Here is a 22273-nt window from a genome sequence, read left to right on the forward strand (position 1 = left end):
AAATTTTATTAAAAAACGTATATCTGTTTATATTTTTAAATAAAATTTAGTAAACATAAGTGACAAATAGGTAATTCTATTTATTGTTGTCTTGATAAAGGCTTGGAAAAGTGAATGAATAATTAGATATAAAGTTATATTAGTTATTTAATTGAAATAAAACAAGCCAATGGACATGTTTCTGATAGTCAATATGTTTCTAAAAAAATAGGATCAGGAGGGCTTCCTTCCATTCCAGCCCACCCGGTGTTTGGTGGTACGCCAAAAACTTCAAAATACTTCAGGTGGTATGCAGTTGGTAGAAGGTTGGGAACTCCTGGTCTAGGACGTAAAAATATGTCATGGCTGCTATTCGCCAATGGACAGGAATCCACAACTATGATAGCTTCGCAGCTAAAAACAGAATAATTCAATGCTGACTATCTAACATCTGATCTGACAAGACAATGTACGGTGGAGGCGTACGCAGAAATATACGGCAACTTAAGAAGAAAAAGAAGAAGATTAACATGTTTGCATATGTTTTTTATTGGAAAGAAAAATTGAAGTGCTTGAAGCATTTCAGCATTATGTATTTTTTACTGACAAAAATGCTGCTGCAAAAACGATCTGTCCATTAATGATTCCCAAAAATCATTTCTTCAATACTTATTATTTATTATTCAGCGTATCTAATAAAAGAAGTAAGAAGTACAAGAAAGTACCAGGTAATCTGAAGTAAGAGAACTTCGTGATTTAGACTGGAAAAATAATATATGACGACTTACGGGAAAAATTAAAGTTATATAGGTAGAAGTCAACAAAATAACTAAGCAGCCAGAAAATGCTGATGACAAAAGAGATTTGATGTACAAAATGTCCAACGACAATAGTCAACAGATTCTCTTTTAATTTCCTGTTTGTCAAACAACTGACGTCATGCAATTTATTTTTTAAAGTCGACCAAAATATCTACTGTTATCCTACATCACACATTCGACAAAAACCAAGCGCTTTATCACCTACACCCTACGTTTCAGTAGCTACTCTTTATACCTCAACGCCCCCGTTACAGTAGCTACATATTATACTTTACCTCCTATTATTAATTCTATAATTCCCGGCACAACCCCTCCTGCTTCTCAAATTGCAACAACCACATCACAATCAATGCCAGCCTCCCCGAGGGTTCACCAAGATGATGGCCCCCTATTGCCATGCAAGTCCATGAGAGAGTGACAAACCAGTAGTTATTCGGATTATCAGATGATCCTTCTGTAAGTAACACATTCTTTTTTAACGTTTTAAATCCCTCTTTTTAACTTTTGCAGTAGATTTTTTGTAAACGTATTGTTATGGTTTTATTTCTTCTAATTTAAATGAATTTTAGTCACTTAATTTATGTAGTTTTTATTTAATTTATTAAACTCACTATTTGCAATAAAATTTAGTTTATATAAATATATTTATCTATTTCCCAAGTAAGTAACAATATAATAATCGATTTATATCTCAGACTGACGTTAGAAATAAAGTTCCCCGTTATATATAGTATTTTCCGTTAGCTAGTATTCTCATGAATTCTCTAGAATGAAGACATCTCGTTCATTCTGTCCGTAGGACCGTGTAGAACCATATCGAATAAATAGAAGGGTTCCGGCTGTAGACCCTCTTAACACCTGAAAGCAGGTAGGCGACAGTTGTATAAAAGAATTATCTCGGAGGTCATTGACAGGTAACTCACGTAACAGTATCATCACGTAGTGCTACAACCCTGGATGGGTCTTGGCTGACCGTACAACTTTTTTCCAATTTATTCGGTCTTCCATCAACCTAGGGGCTAAGGTCAAATGGAATGTTCATTTTCCGGAGATCTCCTTGGATGTTATTCCATTATCTCTCCATCGCATTCTGGGACGTTCGAGTGGTCTTTTGTGTGTAGGAATCTCCTCCCATATCAGTCTTAAAGTCTTTCGTTATGAAGTCTGTGCACGTGGCCTGCCCATCTTAATCGCTGTGATTTAATTTCTTGGACAATATCGGCGTCATTGTAGAGTGCTTTTAATCAGTACCTTATTGCTATTTATTATTGTGATATTAGATTATTTATAGTCATTTTTGTTAATAATTGTGTCGCAGTATTTCATTTTAGTAAGTTATAGTTATTTAAAAAAAAAATAAAATAAAAACCTTATCTTGTAAAAGGTATATTTAAAATCCCTAAAAAGGGCTGTATCAAACAAAACGTTTTCGGAATCAATATTCCATCATCAGTGTTATCACAGGTTTACATTCTTTAAGCCACCAAAATACTTTAAATTAAAGCATGTAAACCTGTGATAACACTGATGATGGAATATTGATTCCGAAAACGTTTTGTTGTGATCCAGCCCTTTTTAGGGATTTTAAACATACCTTTTACAAGATAAGGTTTTTATTTTTTGTGATTTATGGTATATAGCTAGAGCTTCACGATATTCGATAAAAATATAGATATTGTATTGATATCGTATCGAAAACCAATACGATACCGATACAATACATACCTAAGCAATATTAATGTCGATACGATACTCCTTATCTGAAATCAATACAATACTCTTGTATTGTCGATACGCGTGCCTCGATATTATTGAAAATATCGATATCGAGAAAAAATAATAAAACGCCACGTGAGTGCTGCACAAGGCCTATTATACAGTTAAAATATTAAGGGAGTTATAAGACGCACAAGAGCGTATACTCTCCATTAGTGCGAGAGAGAACGACGGTGAACCCAATAAGTCCATCAATTTCGATATTTTAATTTTAAAATTATCAGATAATATCGATGTTTTTGAAAAGGAAATTGAAAACTACTTGCAATCTCCAAGACCAGCAGTGGAAGCACTCAAAATATAATTATATTTTAGTAATGTCATGTTGCCTAGCAACCGTCGATTCTCCCATTATGAAATTCAATTTTGTGACGTCAGCAAAATAGAATTCTATTTTACGTGCTCTGGGCCCTGGACCAGACACAAATATTTTATTATGGTTTAAATCATATAGTAGCGTTTTTCTCGTTTTATCTCGGTTGGCTAGGGATATTTTGTGTGTCTAAGCGATGTCCGTGCCAATCGAGGGGCTTTTTTTCTGAAGCAGGGCTGGTGCTAACGAATAAAAGATAAAAGTATCAAAGAACTTATTTGTGTGAACAGATTGATGAAGAGCTTTATAAAGGATAATATTTTTTGTAAGGCTACAATGTAATTTATCCTATTTCTTGTGTATTTTAAGAGATTTTTTTAATAAAGATACTGACAAATGAATAAATAATCGTTTTTTATTAATTTAATCCTTTTTATGTCGATATTTTATCGAGTATTGTATCGATATCCTTTTGAAATCAATATCAATACGATATTTTTATAAGAAAGTATTGCCGATATCGATATACGATACGATACTTCATTGGCATAGCCAATACAATACTCAATACTTAAAAAGTATCGATATTGTATCGTATCGTGAAGCTCTATATATAGCCAGTACAGGAATTTTTTTCTTGTGATATTTATAGTTATTTTTATCCGATGTATGATGTAATAGCTATTTGTATAACAAGGGAGGAAAGTGCTACTTTTCCTCCCGAGAATGAAGTTTTGCAGTAATCATTCAAGGGAGGAAAAGACACTTTACTCCCATGTTATACATATGGTTTTTCCACCTTCCTCAAATAACAAGTCATTTTTTCATTTTTACTTAATTTATTTATGTAACTAACCAACAAAATTTATTAGAACTAAAACTAACAAGTAGGTACAATATAACTGTCAACTGTCAAATTATTAATGTAAACATTGTTAAATCAAAATTACAATTTACTGTTTTTTACCATTCTGCAAAATACAGGGTGTTTTATAAATAAACGTTAAAATGTATAGATACTTACGTAATAGAAATTAGATATTGTACAATATCAAGGGGTCAATAAGTTATATTTCATAAATGAAATACCATGACGTCCCTAAGGAGGAAAAGTACAACTTTGCTCCCTACAATCAGGTCCGGAAAAGTATACTTTCGGTAGAGGTAGGTGGAAAAAGTCTTGTCTCTGAAGGCATATGCCTCTAGTGGACCGATATGGGCAAGAATGATCTGGCTGAAAGGACATATCATAGATATGTACAAATATTTGTAAATCTGTTCTGGTTAATTAAATATTTAAGTTATATTGCAGTATTTAGGTAAACAGAAGAACAAACCACTTAAAAACAATAATAGGCTACATGCACCTTTACAACCAGTTATTATACAAGGATCACTGTATGCGGACAAAGTCGTTCTCATAGCAGACAACCCGAGAAAGATGCAACGACTAAAATTGATGTACATATTATTGTATGGACCGAGAAAATAGAGAAAATGAAATTAGAAATAAACATCAGCAAATGCAAGGCGATAAAAATAGGTCAGCAGGAGATTGCAGGCGAAACACGAGTGTTCTGTAAAGGACAAGAATTGGAGAGGGTGACGGCCTACGAGTACCTGGGCACGATGATATCGAATGGCGGAAAGCTAGACTTAGAAATTGCAAATAGGACAAAGAAAGCTACGAAAATATATTATCCGATTAATAATACGATACTGGGAAAAAGGGAAATCAGCCAGGAAACAAACATACATGTATATAATACAATCACAGTACCAACTCCCCTATATGCAAGCGAGACATGGGTCACAAATAAAAGACATGAAAGTGCCATAAATGCAGTAGAAATTAAGCAGCTGAGAAAAATAGCTGGAAAGACGAAGATGGACAGGGAAAGGAACGAAAACATCAAAAACGTGCTAGGAACCAATAGAGAAAAAAATTGAAAAAAGAAAACTGAATTGGTTTGGACACGTAACTAGGATGAACGAGAACAGACTAGTAAGAAAGTGGCAGATGTGACAAAAGACATGGGAAAAGAAGAAGGGGCAGACCTAAAAAGAGGTGGATGGAACAAATCGATGAAATCGGGACAAAGAGAGGGAAAACAGTGCAACCGATGAAGGAAATGGCAGGAGACCGGAAGAAATGAATAAAAGATGGATAGCTGATAGTAAAGTCCAACGCTCTTATAGGGCATGAGGACGACAAGAAGAAGAAGAAGAAGAAGAAGTTATATTGCTGTAGGAAATTGCAGTCAAGCATAAATGTTAATCTATATAAATTCACGCCAGGCATGGGCAGGATTTTATACCTCAATACTTGAGGAGTAAAGTGTTCAACCAGTGCATCCTTGCTATCATGACATATACAAATCTCAAACTTGAACCCTAACCAAGGCAAATATGAAGAAACCAACGACAACATAAATGGGTAATGAAAAGGGCAATGTTAGGTATATGACTGTCAGATAAAAATAGGAATGACTTGGTAAGATAAAAAACAAAAGTCGAGAATATCACAAGAAAAATGCCAAACTCAAATGGATCTTCGCAGGCCACACTACTAGATAAAAAGACCAACGTTGGAACGCCGCAATATAACTTTGGAGAACTTACAAAGGTAAAGTGGCGATCTCCAAAGATTAACACACATCTTAATATAACAGCCAAGAAACACAATATGATAATATCAGCAGAAAAAACCAAATGTATGACAACATCTAAATACCTACTAACCCACTACGATGTAAAATCGAAATTGATGGGAAAATAATAAAGCAGGAAGCAAGGTTTATATATCTGGGAATAAATATAACCAGTTACGGAGATATTGAAGAAGAAGTACGACAACAAAGCTTAAAAGCAATTAAAGCGGCGGGATCTCTTAATGACACAATCTGGAAGAACAAACACCTAAGACAAGACACAAAAGCAAGAATCTATAAAGCAGCAATTAGACCTATATTGACAACACGGCGGAGACAAAACCTGACACATCTAAAACGAGACGACTACTAGAAGCAACAGAGATGAAAATACTCCGACGAATATCAGGGAAAAGTCTGTTGGGTAGCGAGAGAAGCGAAAACATAAGAAGATCATGCAATGTAGAAGACATAAAAGGATGGGTGACGAAACGGAGACGGAAGTGGAACGAACACTTTATTAGAATGGCAGAGGATAGGATAGTACGAAAAGCACGAGATAAGTCACCAAATGGACGAAGAAGCATTGGCAGACCAAGAAAAAGATGGTGCGATAAATTAAACAATTTAGGAGACTAATATTGAAGAAGAAACAGGCTTTAAAGCCTACATACAAGACGGAAGAAGAAGAAGAACAAGAAGAAGAAGACAAAGGTAAACAATCAAGAAGAAGACCACAAGTGAGGTGAGTAGATGACAACAACAAAATAGCGGGAACAAATTGAAAGTGTGTTGCTCAGGATAGAGATCAATGGAAGGAGTTGGAGAGGCCTATATCCAAAAATGGACGATAGAAGGCTAAGCAGAAGAAGTGATAGCATAGACCATAGACCGCATCCTCTTATAGGATCTCCGAATAAGGTATGCATGATTGGTACGAGAGAGGCTTTGTTTTCAGTACAAGCCTTACTCCAGAGCTGCAAATAGGTCAATTGCGACGTATACGCATATCTGGTGGATTATGAGAAAGCGTTTGGTCGAGTACAGCACGCCAAGATCATACAAATACTAGCAGAAGCAGAAATTAGCAACCAAGATCTGAAACTAATTAGAAACCTTTACTGGAATCAAATCGCAAATTTTAGAATTCAAAATTACGTATTACAGTCAGCAATATGGACTCAATATAAACGTAAAGAAGACAAAGCCTATGATAATTAGCAAGAAAAAGATAACAGAAGGTCAACTCTACATCAGGTAAATCCCAGTAGAAAGAAACACACTACAACTACCTCGGCACCGTAATAAATGAAGAATGGACCAACCATCAGGAAATAAAAGCGTGCATAGAAAAAGCTAGATCCATCTTCAACCAGCTAAGGGTCTTCTTCAAGAGCTACAACCTCTCACTTGGTATAAAACTAAGAATAGTGCGTCTTCTTTGTTCTGTTTTATGGTGTTAAATCGTGGACCTTGAACGAAGATATGTGCAGAAAAGAGGAGTGTGCGGGGAATAAGATCCCGTGGACTGACGGAGTCCTAAAAGAGAAGGTCCTCAGAAGAGTGCAAAGAATTGAGAGGTACTTAGTATCATCAAATCTCGAAAGCAACAGTACTTCGGACAGATGTGAAATGAATCTAGATGTGCCCTTCTACAAACCATCCTGCAAGGAGCAATTTGGTAATCTAGTTCAGGAAGATGAGCATCCTGGTTAAAGAACCTTAGCACACGGTTCAATACAACATACATTATGCAGCTCTTTCGCGCTAATGCAGATAAGATAAAGATTGTCTTAATGATCGCCAACATTCGTCACGGATGGGCACACCAAGAAGAAGAAAGATATTGTAAAGTAATACTTAATAAGGCCGTAAGCCAGCAAATAGTATTACTAGTATTATGAGAAATCATATAATTCAAATACTTAGCTTGTTGCTCATTTATGCGCTGTAAAGCACGGCGAAGCGCGGAGCAAAAGGTTGCTACGAATTTTCTTCATGTAAATATAATCTAAATATAACCGCGCTTATGCGAAGCATAGAATCCTAGACGAAGAAATTCTCTTCGGCGCGCTTCGCGTTGCACTAGTAAGCGGGGATTAGGGTCAAATCAGACGGGCCACTCTGCAGCGCTACTCTGTGGTTCCACAAAGCAGCTTCCGATGATTTACCGTAGGTTCTTATGTGAAGTGGACGTCGCACCCCAGACGAGCGACTGTGGCCAGCCACAGTCGCCGAGCCTCACTGCTAGTGGCGTCTACTAGTGGCAAAACCCATTCAGACGGACCACTTTTGTAGCTGCCACAAATATTGACGAGAGTTTACGCGGTGAGCATGTAAAATGAATTTTGATTCCGAAAGATTTTTAGTTGAATTAAGGGTTCAAGAACCCGAAGGTATAGTTACAGGGTATTGAAAGGAAAAGCGTGGGACGAGATCTTTGAATTATTTGTTCCTGATTTTAATGAAGGTAATCCTATCGAAAAGAATAAATCCGGTAAATATTTTCTCTATTTATATTTACATTTTATTACACATTCTGACGAGAAAGAAGACTTTTCTCGTCTGAATCCATCATTGAACTGAACAAAACAAATACTCACAATCTTGTTTGTTTATTTATGTTAAATAGTGGAGTCCCAAGGTTTTATTGTTTGGTTTGTTGTAGAAAACAAAACGATAAGATATCAGTTAAAAGAGGGTAACAAGTTACCATGTTTACATAAATATATTTAATGTCATCATCTCCTTAAAAACAGGACCTCGTTCACTCAGTTGTAATGGGAATCTTACTATTTGTGTGTGTTTTGTGTGTTGAAAATTGTATCAAACTATTTTACGGCTGTAGGATACCAGATGTATTGGTTAATTTTTGATGTGCATCTTTCTGTGATATAGCTGCTTTTGTCTGGTTCTTCTTAATTCCATTTATGGAGTTTATTGGTATTTTTTCAAAGTAGACATTTTATAGAATATTTAAAACTATGGACATTACGAACACTGACTTTGACGAACACACTTTTTTAAAAGATTATTATCCGGCAAGTTTTTAATCATTTGAACAAGCTTACTTCTTTTTCTCACTCATTACATTACACGCCGCACCCTTCCAAACGATCCACTTCGCAGCGTAGTCGCCGGCGCAAGAAAATCGCCTGATTCAGCCACTCTGTGAATCCACAGAGTAGCGCTGAAGAGTGGCCCGTCTGGTTTGGCCTTTAGTGGAAGTCATTCGGAAACTTTTCTCTGAATTTCGTTTGTCGACTACTTTCGACGTGTCTCGTACTGAAAAAACCTTCACTAATATCGCTAATGTTCATGTTCAGTAGTTATATTGGTATTTGTATTTAGACCTGTAGGTACGATCTGTAGTGAAGAGATTATGGATGACGAAACATTTATTTTGATTGTCCAAAATTATAAAGAAGTTTATGATATTTCCGATCAGAACTACCACAACCAGATGAGGCGTGATAATTAAAGCTCGGATTATAGGCAAAATGCCTTTTTTTGCCTATTTTGCCTATTATAATTGTTTTTTGCACTTTTTGCCTTTTTTCGTAAATTCCGCCTATTTGTGCCTTTTTTAAAATTTCATGGTACTACCCAAGATATTATTCTATTACTAAACCATTCTATAATAAAATTTTGGGTCAATAATAAAATATCAATGGTTTGTTTATATAACAGATTTCTAGGAAAATGTACCTGATCGAGACTTGAGGGTTAACTATTTGGAAATCCCTAAGCTTTATTAGTTTATTATCAGTTGTACAGTTGGTTACTGTATCAGAGTTTAGTCACAAATTGCTATATCCTAGTTTAGTTTTGTTGCGTATACCGAAAAGCAAAGAACACGTTTTAAAACGTTTTAGACATTTGTGTGAAAAGATGACATCTAAATTAAGGCTATGGATCGCACCTTATTCGGAACTTTCTCTAGAAGGAGATGGAGCATTTTGTAAACCATGCGGCAAATCGGTAAGTTTTATTTTTTCTCTTTTTTTTTTCTCGTCCCACAACATAACTAAATTCTAAAGTGGTTTTAGAATTCTAATTATTTTTTTTTTCTCAGATTTCAAGTAGAAAAAAGTACTTTATTGACCAGCATTGTGGAACCCCACTTCATAAACGTAATTTGGAAAAATTAAATTCCTCTAAGTTAGCCCAAATATCTCTGCGGGATAGTTTAAGCAGTTTAAAAAAAAAGGAGGAAGACGCATTTAAATTTGATTTATGCCAGATGATGATTGCATCCAACATTCCTCTATATAAAATTAATAACCCTAGTTTAAAATGCTTTTTCTAAAAATATCTTAATAAATCCTTACCGGACGAGAGTACATTGAGAAAACATACTGTGGAAAAATGTTATGTGGAATGTATTTCAAAAATTAAGCGGGAGTTAGAGGGCAATTTTTTGTATATTATCGTGGATGAAACGACAGATGTATGCGGCAGGTATATAGCTAATTTAATGATTGAAATTTTGAACGAAAACTTTGCGAGAAAACCTTATTTAGTTGCCGATAAAGAATTGGAAAAAACAAACAATTTAACAATAAGTCGATTTATACAAGATAGTTTAACAAACCTCTTTTTACCCAACCCTATACCAGTGAATAAAATAGTTTTAATGCTTTCAGATGCTGCGGCATATATGTTAAAAGCTGCTGTTAATTTAAAGATTTTTTATCGTAATTTAATTCATTGCACTTGTGTAGCCCACGGGGTAAATAGAATTGCTGAAGAAATAAGAAATCTGTTTCCGTTGGTAAATAATTTTATAAATTTTATGAAAAAAAATTTTGTAAAGGCTCCGTTGAGGGTGCAAATAAATAAAGAAAGACTCCCCGGTGTCCCTTTGCCACCTAAACCAGTAATTACAAGGTGGGGAACCTGGCTTGAAGCAGTTTTTTTTACTTTGAACACTGCAATGAAATAGAATTAGTTATGTCAGAATTTGATGATGATATTTCCGAAGCCATTCGAGAAGCAAACAAAATATTAAAAAATCCCAAATTGAAACAGCAACTGGCTTATATCAATGACAATTATAAATTAATAGTTACCACAATTACCTTATTAGAAAAACAAGAGATAAATTTATGTGAGTCAGTAAAATTAATAGATAATTTAAAGACGAAAATTAAATCGGAACCTGGAAGTAACGGTCAATTAATTAAAAAAAAAATGAAATATGTTTTCGACAAGAATGAAGGTTTTTCGTCTTTATCTAATGTTGCTAAAGTTTTGAATGGGACATTTTCCGAGGAATTACAAATTATGCCAGATTTATTATCTGCTCTGAAATATGCTCCAATTACATCTGGTGATTTAGAACGTTCGTTTTCAATGTACAAATTAATTTTAAGTGATCGGAGACATAGTTTTAAGACCGAAGATATTGAAAAACATTTAGTTGTTTCTATTAATGATAAAATTTTAAGTGGTTATAAATAATAAGTTATATTCCTTTATTGCCTATATTTTGCCTAAATGTTAATATTCCTGCCTTTTTTAATAAAAATCTTTGCCTATATAGGCGCCTTTTTCTTCAATTTTTGTTGCCCATAAATCCGAGCTTTAGTGATAATATTTGGGAAGAAATAGGTGAAAAATGTCAACAGAAAGGTTTCAAAATGACGGTTTTAAAATGTCTTTGATTTTAAAAATTACTGTTTAGTTATCTGCATAATTATCGTCATGAAGGTGGTGAAATTCTCCGTAAATTTCCCTTTTTAAATTTATGTTATGAATTTAAGGTTTTCTTTTACGATTCGTATTATGTTCTTCTTCTTCAGCTACTGCACATGCAATAACAAAGTCTTCTTCTGAACTGCTACTCGAAGTCATTACTTCAAAAACTATCGTACAACGTGTCTACATACCTACTTCAACGACAAAGTACAACTGCCTTCGATTCCAAACCGAAAAACGTGCTGTATCTCACTGTACGTAAGCGAAAAACCGTGCACATATTAGCGCACATTTCAAAACTTCGTCGCACCGTGCTTCGCTTCGCCGTGCTTCGCAGCGCATAAATGAGCGAGAAGCTTTAGAAAAACGACGTCCAAGATTAATTAAGAGGCAAAAAAATCTGCTTAATAAGTTGCTGTATATACGAACATTTTAAAGCGCTAAATCCCACAGGGCGACTAGGTCATAAGTAGTCTTTTCTATTCTTATGATCCATGCCTACAAAAATGGATGTTATACTAACGAAGAAGGCAGGCAACAAGTAAGCATTTTGAGGGTTATGATTGCACCCTTCATGTAAACCTTTCAAGAGACGTTTTAAAATGATTTGAATTCCAGTCGTAATAATTTAGAATATGTTGAGCGATGTTTTCGCAAAGTGTACCAAAATGAAAGACTATAAGTACGATAAACTATGCCGTAGGCGTAGAGTGTAAAACTAAGGAATTTATATACCTCATGCTTGAATTAATGCTTGAATTAATGCTTTAATGTGATTCCTGTATTACACATAATACCAAATCTTATTAAATATTCATCAAAAATAGTATTTGTGGTTTTAATGGGACAATAAAAACAAGAATGTTCTGTTTCATATCGAAACGTTGAAAGGAAGTGTGCATTATTATTCTATAAATAGCTTACGTCAAAAGGTTTATTGAATGGTAATTCATTTAAATTTTTACCGAAGCTACAAAAATAATAGTACATAAATAAGGTTGATTATACTAAATATTCAGGCCCCCATTTACAAAATCAAGATTAAAATCTTTAAAGTTTGTAATACTCATATAGTGTGGCACAGAAGCTTTACTTAAAGCTTATTTGCAGGCAGCTAAGTTCTTCTTCTTCTTCTTCATGTAATTGTGACATGACTCTGTCTGTTTTTTTTTTCGATATGCCTCCAGGCAGGAGCGTCATTTGAAATTTTGCTAGGGGGGGCAAACATTATATATACAATACATTATATATACAAACATAATACAAAATTTATCTATTATTTGTAAATTTCAGTCATTTTAAGGGTCAGGGGGGGCAAATGCCCCCTGACCCTATCAAATGACGCCCCTGCCTCCAGCAAATCGTTCCATCGTTTTCGTGGTCTTACCACTGATCGTATTTCTATTGTGGAACCGTCTGTCGCCGTCCTTACTACCATTCTACTCTTTTGTTTCATACCCAGTTATTGGTTCTCCACTTGCATCTCCGTTGTATATCTGTACTTTTAGCTCTGTCCCATACGTTTTACCATCGATTTTTCGAAGGGTATTCATCTTTGTAGTTTCTAGCATTCTTTTTGTCCTCTCTGTATCAAGTTGTGTTTCTGCAGCGTATGCCACTATTGGTCTGATGACTGTTTTGTAAATTCTGCCTTTCATTTCTTTTCTGATATTTTGATTTCTCCATATTGTTTCATTCAGGCAACCGGCGCCTCTGTTTGATCTATTCACTTGATCTTCCATGCACTTATGTTGCCTTACTGAGGTTTCCGTAGCTAGTTAGTGTGATGCCTAAATATTTAAACTCCATCACTTCTTCTATTATCTGACCCTTCAGCTCTAATTTATATCTTAGTAGATTTGCTGATATAACAACACACTTTGTCTTTTTTTGGGGAAATAACCATGTTAAATTTTCTGGCGGTTATTTAATTGGTGCAGCATACATTGTAAATCATCTTCACTTTGAGTGATTAGTATTGCATCGTCTGCATAGCAGATTATTGTAAGTTGTTTTTATCCCATTGGATATCCTTTTTTAATTCTTACTTTTTTATTCTTTCATACATGATCAGGTTGAACAATAGAGGAGTCAGGGAATCACCTTGTCTTATTCCATTGCCAGCTTCAATTGGGTCAGGTAGATATTTTTCTACTTTTACTTTTATTAAGTTGTTCTGATAGATATTTTTGATTCTTTTAATTATTCCTAGATGTACCTCTCTTGCGTACAATAAATGGGCAACGTCCTCTAATTTTACCACGAAACATAAATATATAGTTTAAATAAAATTATTTATCTTGATCTAAATACTACGTAAAAATAAAAAACCTCAAAATAAAATTTTGAAAATAATCCTACACAAAACGCTAAAATAATTTCTTTATCGTGGTGCTCTAAAAAGTTACCTGGAAAAGCTCAGCCTAACCGGTAGTTGTTGTACATACCTGAAATATCCTAATGTGATCCATAAATTGCACAACCCTGTCTGCACACATGGGTGATGCATGAAGACCTGCAGCAGCAATAAGGGGCGCCACATGGAGAGGCATGGAACACTGGCTGGCATTTAACACAAACAGCTCCGACCAAACTAATCGAAGTAATGCCACCTGGAACACAAAAAGGCATTAACAAATTTTTCTTTGGTCCAAATAATTTAAATATCAAACTTTTCCTAACGGAAACATATAGAACTACCATCTTTCTAAGAGCCTCATTAATATTCAGCTCAGCGGATTGCTATTGATCGAGGTGTAAATTTCCATATATAAGGGATCATTCCATAAAACATGTAGATCTCTTGTTGATGGACTTTCAAACATCAAACAATGGCACCCCGCTGTGCTGAATATTATTCAGTCTCTTAGAAAGATGGTAGTACTATATAAATTTGTTTAAGGCGAGCATATGTGTATGGGAAGTGATAAAATTATATATAATAACGGTTTTTCTTCTGAGAGGTAGAAAAAATAGATGACATGTTAGCTCAACCACAGTATAAAGAGGGACAGTAGAACCACTGTCCGAAAAATTGAAAGTAAAATCTTTTGTCGCGCATGGCGACCGCGCAATTTTCTTAGTCGCTTTTGCCCCACTCTCGCAGTGCTAGTCGCATAGAAAGGTACGGATTTTAACAGGGAAAACCCGCATCCGCCACTGGTAAATTACCAATTGTGTACTGCCGGTATTACTTCTTGAGATCAAAGCGCCGACAGAGAAGTGATTTTACTGTGGAACCTCTATATACTGTGGCTCAACTACAAATACATTGTTTGCCTAACTACTCTTGTCACGCAATCCAATGATAACAACATCGCCACCTTCTTCGATGCCCTAAAGGCTTTCGATCAAGTCCAGAATGACGCTACGATTAGAAAGCTTATTGGTCAATTTTTGACATGCTAAAAATAATCTTATAATTTTCAAAAATAATCTTATAATTTGCGGTGTACCATTCGAAAATTTCCACTCTGTATTAAGGCCAACCCTGAACGATAATTCCTAGTACCTAGTTTCATCCCTACCTAAGTACATACATTCTTACCCAACAGATCCGTGTGGTTATCACCAGCAGAACAGCTGTGTTCTGCTGGTGATAACCACTAGTTACCGCGTAATGAAAAGTACCGCGAATCTCTCTCTTGTGTTGAATCCCACATGCAATAGACGTGCTAATAAATCTCTCTGGGATACCGCTTCCCTATAGTACCACGTGCTAAAATACCGCGAATGGGGGCGTTCAAGTATTACGTAACGGAGCTTGGGGGGAGGTGGGTCTTGTAAAACGTTATGGCGCGGTACATGAGGGGGAGGGGGTTCGAACAGCGCGTTACGTAACATTGTTTTTTAACTTAAATAAAAAAACTACGGAATCAAAATCTCCCAACTTGGCAAATTTCGTTTATATTTTACGGGGAACCCTTGGATTTTATATTGTCCCCTCATGCTCCGCTCATGTTCCGGACCTGCTACAATACTAGAATAGTATTCAAGTGAAAAAAACTTAAAATTTGTAACCAGATCAAGAACAGTAACACATGTTTGTAATAATTAGCTGGACATTTTTCCAGAAAAAAAGATGAAAAGATACAGATGGGATATTTCAGAGAAGGTTGTAGGAGAGAGTCATAGATCATGTAGGTATTGTACCCTCGGAGATTGCTGGGAAAATTTACACACAAAATAACAAAATTCAGTTTGGCAACACTGTGTGAATGCTGATAGTAACGTATCCCTTTTAAGATCAACAGAACTCTAATTTAGTCCAGAAAAATTAATATATTTTTTGCCAACAAAAATGAGATTTTTTAACCAAATAATGTTTCAAAATGCGCACGTCCCACCGATCTTCGCTTCGACAATACACGTACTCGGTTTCTGCAGTCGAGCTGCAGTCTCGTTTTCTGCAGTCGATCTGCAATCTCGTTTTCTGCAGTCGATTTGCAGTCTCGTTTTCTGCAGGATTCATTACTGTTTTAAATACGTAATACACATAATGCACATTATATTGTACAAAATATTTATATTCTATTCCTTTTATTTATGTTTTATTTATGTTTTACTGGGAATCCCTCAACTCTATTGTAAGTACTTTATTTTGGTTTCTTTTCAGTATGTATTCATTGCTGTTTTAAATGCGTAATAAACAGAAACATAATATTTATTTTATAGACCAGGGCATTTAGCACAAAATAAATCGATTTTTAAATACATATAGCACCTAGAGACTTGCAACTTTTTGCATTGTGTTCCGTCCACTTAAGCAAAATCTTAAAATCTAAAATTTGATTTAGAGTTAAAATAATGGGAAAAACTTATTTAAGCAACTCGCCTCTATACCTACCTAAGAGTTTTGCAAGTACGATTTTACTAAATAAATATTCTTTAACCAAAAATAAATGAGTAATCAAAATAAGGCAAATTTATATTATTTAGAAATGGTATATCGTAGTATATCGAATATCATCGTTTAGTATATCGAATAATTAAAACGATCGAAAATATCTACCAGAACAACACAATAAAAGTAAAAGTAGATGAAGAACTAACTGACCCAATTGAAGCTGGCAATGGGATAAGACAGGGAGATTCCCTGAGTCCTCTGTTGTTCAACCTGATCATGGACGAAATAATAAAAAAAAGTAAGAACAAAAAAAGGATACCAAATGGGAGAAAAACAGCAAGGATACCAATAATAGAACAAGTCATGGAGTTTAAATATCTAGACATCGCACTATGCAGCTACGAAAAGCTCGAAACAGAAGTGGAAGATCAGGTGAATAAAGCAAACAGAGCCGCAGGTTGCCTGAATGAAACAATATGGAGAAATAAAAACATCGGAAAATAAGTGAAAGGCAGAATTTACAAAACAGTCATCAGACCAATAATGACATACGCGGCAGAAACACGACCTTATACAGAAAGGACAAAAAGAATGCTAGAAACAACAGAGATGAAAACATTGCGAAAAATCGATGGTAAGACGCTGTGGGATAGAGCTAGAAGTGCAGATATACGAAGGAGATGCAAGATGGACAACATTAATAACTGGGTGAAAAGCAGAAGAGTAGAATGGAACGACCACATAAGCCGAATGACAACAAATAGAGTAGTAAGGACGGCGAGAGACGGTTCCCCAATAGGAAGACGATCAGTGGGAAGACCACGAAAAAGATGGATTGACAACTTACTGGAGGCACATTGAAAAACAGACGGAGTAATGTCTATATAAAAAGAAGAAGAAGAAGAAGAAGAAGAAGAAATTGTATCCCAATTCCGTCCCCCACCCATTCCCAGATAAAATCTATGATTTTTTTTTTGTAAAGCATGATTTAAACAGTATTAATTTATTTTATTAAATTTATTGAGATAGGAACATGTTTATACATTTTAAACATAAGTTATATCTATTTACACATCCAGATATAAATCATAAACAAAATTTTTGACTTTGGTTGAAGATGAACAGTATGAACACATCTCATGACACCAGTTAAGCATTCCGAACACCTGATCCATTTTTATCTTCACTTTTCTTGTCAAAAACGTTTTCCACAAATGGCACGTGGTGCATCTTCGACACTAAACCTATCCTGATCATTGGTTGATACCAGCGGATGTCAAAGGGGACGGATTTAGGAACTTCGTTACATAAAACATGGCTGCTGCTCGTGACGAAACGAGTAGAACTACACGGTTGTAACATCTGAAATATAATATTCAAAGAGCATTCTACTATTATCAATCTCTAAATAAGTCTAAACTTACTTTGAAGTGTCAATATAAGTATTTAAAATTTATTACACACTGTAGTAAGCTACTACAAAAACTATTTATGAAAAATTAAAGAGAAAAATGAAAGAACAAAGAATCTACGCCACTGCCACTAGTAAACTGAATTGTTTTGAAGAGTTTCCTTACTCTTTCGCAAGGTTGCAGTACTGTCAATAGAAGTTACAGTGGGGGACGAATTTAGGACAAGGGACGGATTTTGGGCACTTTACCAAATAGAAAAATTGGTGGAAATGCATAGTTGAATTTTAAAGTGCATAAAATGCATTCAAAAGTGCATAAACCTGTCAAAAAAGTGTATTAAGGGCCAGATTTTGTTATTCGGGGATTTTTGGGTTCGCTGAAGACCAATACGCCATCAGAACCGACCACCGGAGCACCTGGTGCCCAGGTTCACTGCTATGGCACGTCATCTGAAGTTTCGAGAAGATTCAGCATTAAGTTGATGCAAACATATTACTCGGGGGTTTTTGGGGTCGCTGAACCAGAATACGCCATCAGAACCGAACCCCGGTACACCTGGTGCCCAAAAACCCTCCAAATTCCAGAAGATAACATGCCTTAGCAGTGACCTTGGACACCAGGTGGTCCGGGGGTCGGTTCTGATGGCGTATTCGTATTCAGTGACCCCAAAACCCCTCGTGTAATCTGTTTGCATCAACTTAGTGCCGAACTTCCTCGAAACTCCAGAAGATTACCTGACCCTGGACACCAGGTGCGTCCGGTGTCGGTTCTGATAGCGTATACGTTTTCAGCAACCCCAAAATCCGCCCGAGTAATTTATTTGCATCAATTTAATGCCGAAAATCCTCGAAACTTCAGAAGATGACGTTCTTAACAGTGACACTGGGCACTAGGTGCTCCGCGGGTCGGTTCTGATCACGTATTCGTGCTCAGTGACTTCAAAAACCGTCAATGTATTGACGGTTTAGTTCTGACATTAAAATGCCATTCAAATTAGTTGCTAGTTACTGTCCTTAATGTGAGGATCTAACCTCCGGGCAAAGCAACCCACGTGTTGTGGGGAGTCCTGTGGTAGCTGATGTTATATCTAGAAATACACACACCCAAACTTATATGGAATCACCATGTATTTCAAAGTAATATTTATTTCTTTTGCGAAGAATAAAGGTTTTTATTGAAAATTAACAAATATATAAGACATTCGGATAGTAGAGCTCGGTACGGTATAGGTTGTGTGCTTGAGTTGCAAATTGAACGAAAATCGAAACTTTTGAGCCCAAAAACGAAAATATGCCTCATGTCGGGTTATAGAAGTTACAACGGGGAAAGATTATTGGTCTTGTGGAGAAAGTAACGTTCTTAGAGGGGCATAGCTGTAGAGCTAGTCGTAACACAGGGCGTTCTGTCCAAAACCTATGATAGGTAACAGTAACTAGGAAAGCTAAAAATAAAGCAAGGGAAAGTTGCCAAAAAGTAATAACGACTCGCCACAATCGTTTAATTGTCCAATCCAATCAGCTGGAAGACACCCAACCATTTCTCACCTGCAGCTTGTGGCCTGCCTAAACGGTGGGCGGCATTTGTGTAGCGTAAATGAAGACAAAAGCCTAGGCCCTAGACGGTTAAATTAAATAAACAAAAAAGTATTTGACGTAACGCCATTTGTGTAAAACATTAAGTAGCGTTAAATAAAATAAAAAATAAAATAAAAAAATATATTAAAACAGTTTAATTATGTAGGTCATAGGCGTGATGTTCTATTCCGCTACTTTTGGGGATGCTCCGGTAAGCTACATTCTTCAGAGATTTAAGGGTGGTACTTTTAACGTACATTTAATGTAGGTTGGTACTTACCATTGCGGTCATAAAATTGTCTGTACTTCTCTCCAACAAGAAGGAAAAGAGATAAAGTGTGCAAAAGAAAATACCAATAAAAGTTATAACATAGTAGTCGTTTATTAAAAAATAAATAAAAAGATTAAAAATGAATTGAAATGATTTTGGTAAAGTTAAGTCTTCCGCGAGATTGTTCGAAGAAAAAAATAAACAGTTTATTATGAGTACCTGGTGACCTGGACTGCATTGATGATTAGAGATTAGAGCTACATGGATTTGGTTTAGCTCAACTGGAACTGTTGTTGCTCAACACTTTTCACTTAACACTTTACAATAATTGTTTGAATTAAAGTACTATTTCACAACATTTTATAGTATGAGAATAGAAATCCAAAGTTTTTGTTTTATTATCAAAATGTAACTGCTAATGGTTGATTATTATAGAACATTCCACATTGGAACGATGAAGGCACTGTTCATTTGAACATAGTAAAAAGTTTGTTAAAAAAAAATGAGTTTTTTTATCTTATTATGAAGTTGGAGAAACTCGTTCCGTGAACTTGTATTTATTTCTTCTTAAGAACAACATAACGAAACTATTCTTTCTAATATACTAGACAACTAGACACAAAACATACTCTCGTGGTATTTACTATAAACAACGATAGTTTTCTAACTAAGAAAACATACTGAATCGAGAATCACTACATCTCATAACTCACAAAACCAAAAACCGTCTCCTAGACCAAATCGGTCTGTGACTGTACACCTTCATCGCTAGATGTTGACTTCTTTTCGCGCCAATTTCTGAGCCGGTTCCTTCCTCAAAAAAAAAAAAAAAGAATTCACCTCCCATTCTAACAAACATCACATAGTTTTATCCAATAAAAAAACAGGATATCTTTCTAAGACCATCCCACTAGGAGTTGTAAACCAATCAGGAATACTTACTTTCCGTAAACAAGTCTTTCGGATCTCGGCAAGGATCTGCTGGCTCAGCTGCAACGGTCAACTCTGAGAACCCAACTACTTAAGAATTTTATCAACACTAAAGACGTTGTTTATGTCGACATTCAGCTCGTAACATAAACATTTCCCAGTCTTTATGTCACAGAAAGTCATTGAATTCTCTTGATACTAGCCGAAACACACACAACGTATTAATTCTGAGTACAGTAGAACCCCGATTATCCGTGTGCGGATTATCCGGCCTGCGGATTATCCGTGCTATGACTTTCTCTTACTCAAATTGCATTTTTGAGGTTTTATCAAAGTAGCGTCACCGTAAATCACTCGACTTAAACCCTATACGCCGAGAAGGAGACTCATAATGCAAGATTTATTTTTTCTGTTATCATTTAATGTTAGGTACATATGTATGTATATACGTACATATGTATTATATATGAGAAATAAATGTTTGGATTATCCGTGCATTTCAATTATCCGTGCCAACGTCCGGTCCCGAGGAGCACGGATAATCGGGGTTCTACTGTATTTGGACGGCAAACGAAAATTATAATACATATCACATATCGTGGGATATATCCAAAAAAGATTTCGCAGTATAACACTGCATCTAATTCATTCGTCACTACAGGACCGGACCTGATATATTTATAAGACGGTGAATTTGAGACCGTTACAAGCTCCAAAGGCAGCTTTTGGAAGTTACAGGTGTAACTGTTTGTTGAAACGATAAAAAGAAGAGTTCGTGCCAAGAAGTATAGAGCAGGAGACAGTTATGGGTTCCCGAGTTATGCAGGCAGCACAAGATTGATCGCCTAAATTGGTGTGTTCACCACCAAAACTTGAACATTGGGAATTGACAAAATGTGCTATTTTCAGAAAAAGTCAGGATTTGTGTAAAATCAGATGACCCACCAAATCGTGTACTTAGAGGTTGATAAAGACAAGCAAGAACGAACACTGTCAGATCTGTTTACAAATATACAAGGGGAAGTGTAATGTTCTGGAGAGGAATTGTGATCCGTAAAAAAACTCCTTTAATTTTCATACAATCAACTTTAACTGCTCACAGATATGTTGATAACCTGTAGTCAGAGTGTGGAGATGTGCAACAGGAGACAATTTAATTTTATTGCATGATAATGGACCTCCACATACCATTAGAGTGACTAGAGACATCATTGAAGCAGAAGGTATCCCTTGTTTGGAGTGGCCTGCTTACTCACCCGAGATTAACCCTATAGAGATAGAGTATTTGTGGGATATGCTTAAAAGAAAAATTAGACCTCGCCGGGATAATCCACAAAACACCGCCCGGCTAGTACAAGCTGCTCTTGAAGGATGGAGCAACCTACCACAACAAAATGTTGATAATTTGACTAGGAGCGTGCCCACGCAAACTGAAGCGTGCATAAGGACTAGAGGTGATAACACTGACTACCACAAAACACAAAAAAAATAAAAACAATTTAAACATTATTCGTATTACCTTGAAATTTTTTATGCTACTGACTTTAAAACAACTACTTCCAATTTGTTTGTTAAATACTTTATTGTTTTATTTAATTGTTATGTATTTGTTACTAAATTGCTTTAAAATAAATATTGTTTGACTTCGTGTGTTCGTTTTTTTTAATTTGCACGAAATAATAAGAAATATCAGATAATTCCATATAAGTTTGGGTGTCTGTATTTTAAACATCATTTTCAATTTAACTTAAGTTAAACATTCCCAACCTATTAAACATGTAAAAATTCAACATTCTATGATTTTATAACATTTAAAGGGTTTTCACCAACATATCTTGGAGGCTCAACTCTCAAGCATGTCAAAAACCTGAAAACAGCTCTGATGAAGTTTTTAGTTTGAAAATGTTCTGCCTTTAAGGGATTTTGAATAAAATATACCTTTTATAAAGGATTTTACAAATGTTTTTCATTGCATACAGCCAGTTATAGGAATTTATTTT

General features: G+C 35.5%; 1 protein-coding gene across 4 annotated transcripts in view; it reads right to left on the bottom strand.

Annotated features, from left to right (window-relative positions):
- Positions 1-22273, bottom strand: part of LOC114333023 (steroid receptor seven-up, isoforms B/C) — a 347066-nt gene that overhangs the window by 43231 nt on the left and 281562 nt on the right. For all 4 annotated transcript variants that reach the window (XM_050663346.1, XM_050663347.1, XM_050663348.1 and 1 more), the window contains one exon: positions 13688-13852. In XM_050663346.1, coding sequence (XP_050519303.1) covers positions 13688-13852 — 165 coding nt within the window. The remainder of the gene's footprint in view (positions 1-13687; positions 13853-22273) is intronic.

The sequence above is a fragment of the Diabrotica virgifera genome, chromosome 10 (assembly GCF_917563875.1).
Source record: "Diabrotica virgifera virgifera chromosome 10, PGI_DIABVI_V3a".
Lineage (NCBI taxonomy): Eukaryota > Metazoa > Arthropoda > Insecta > Coleoptera > Chrysomelidae > Diabrotica > Diabrotica virgifera.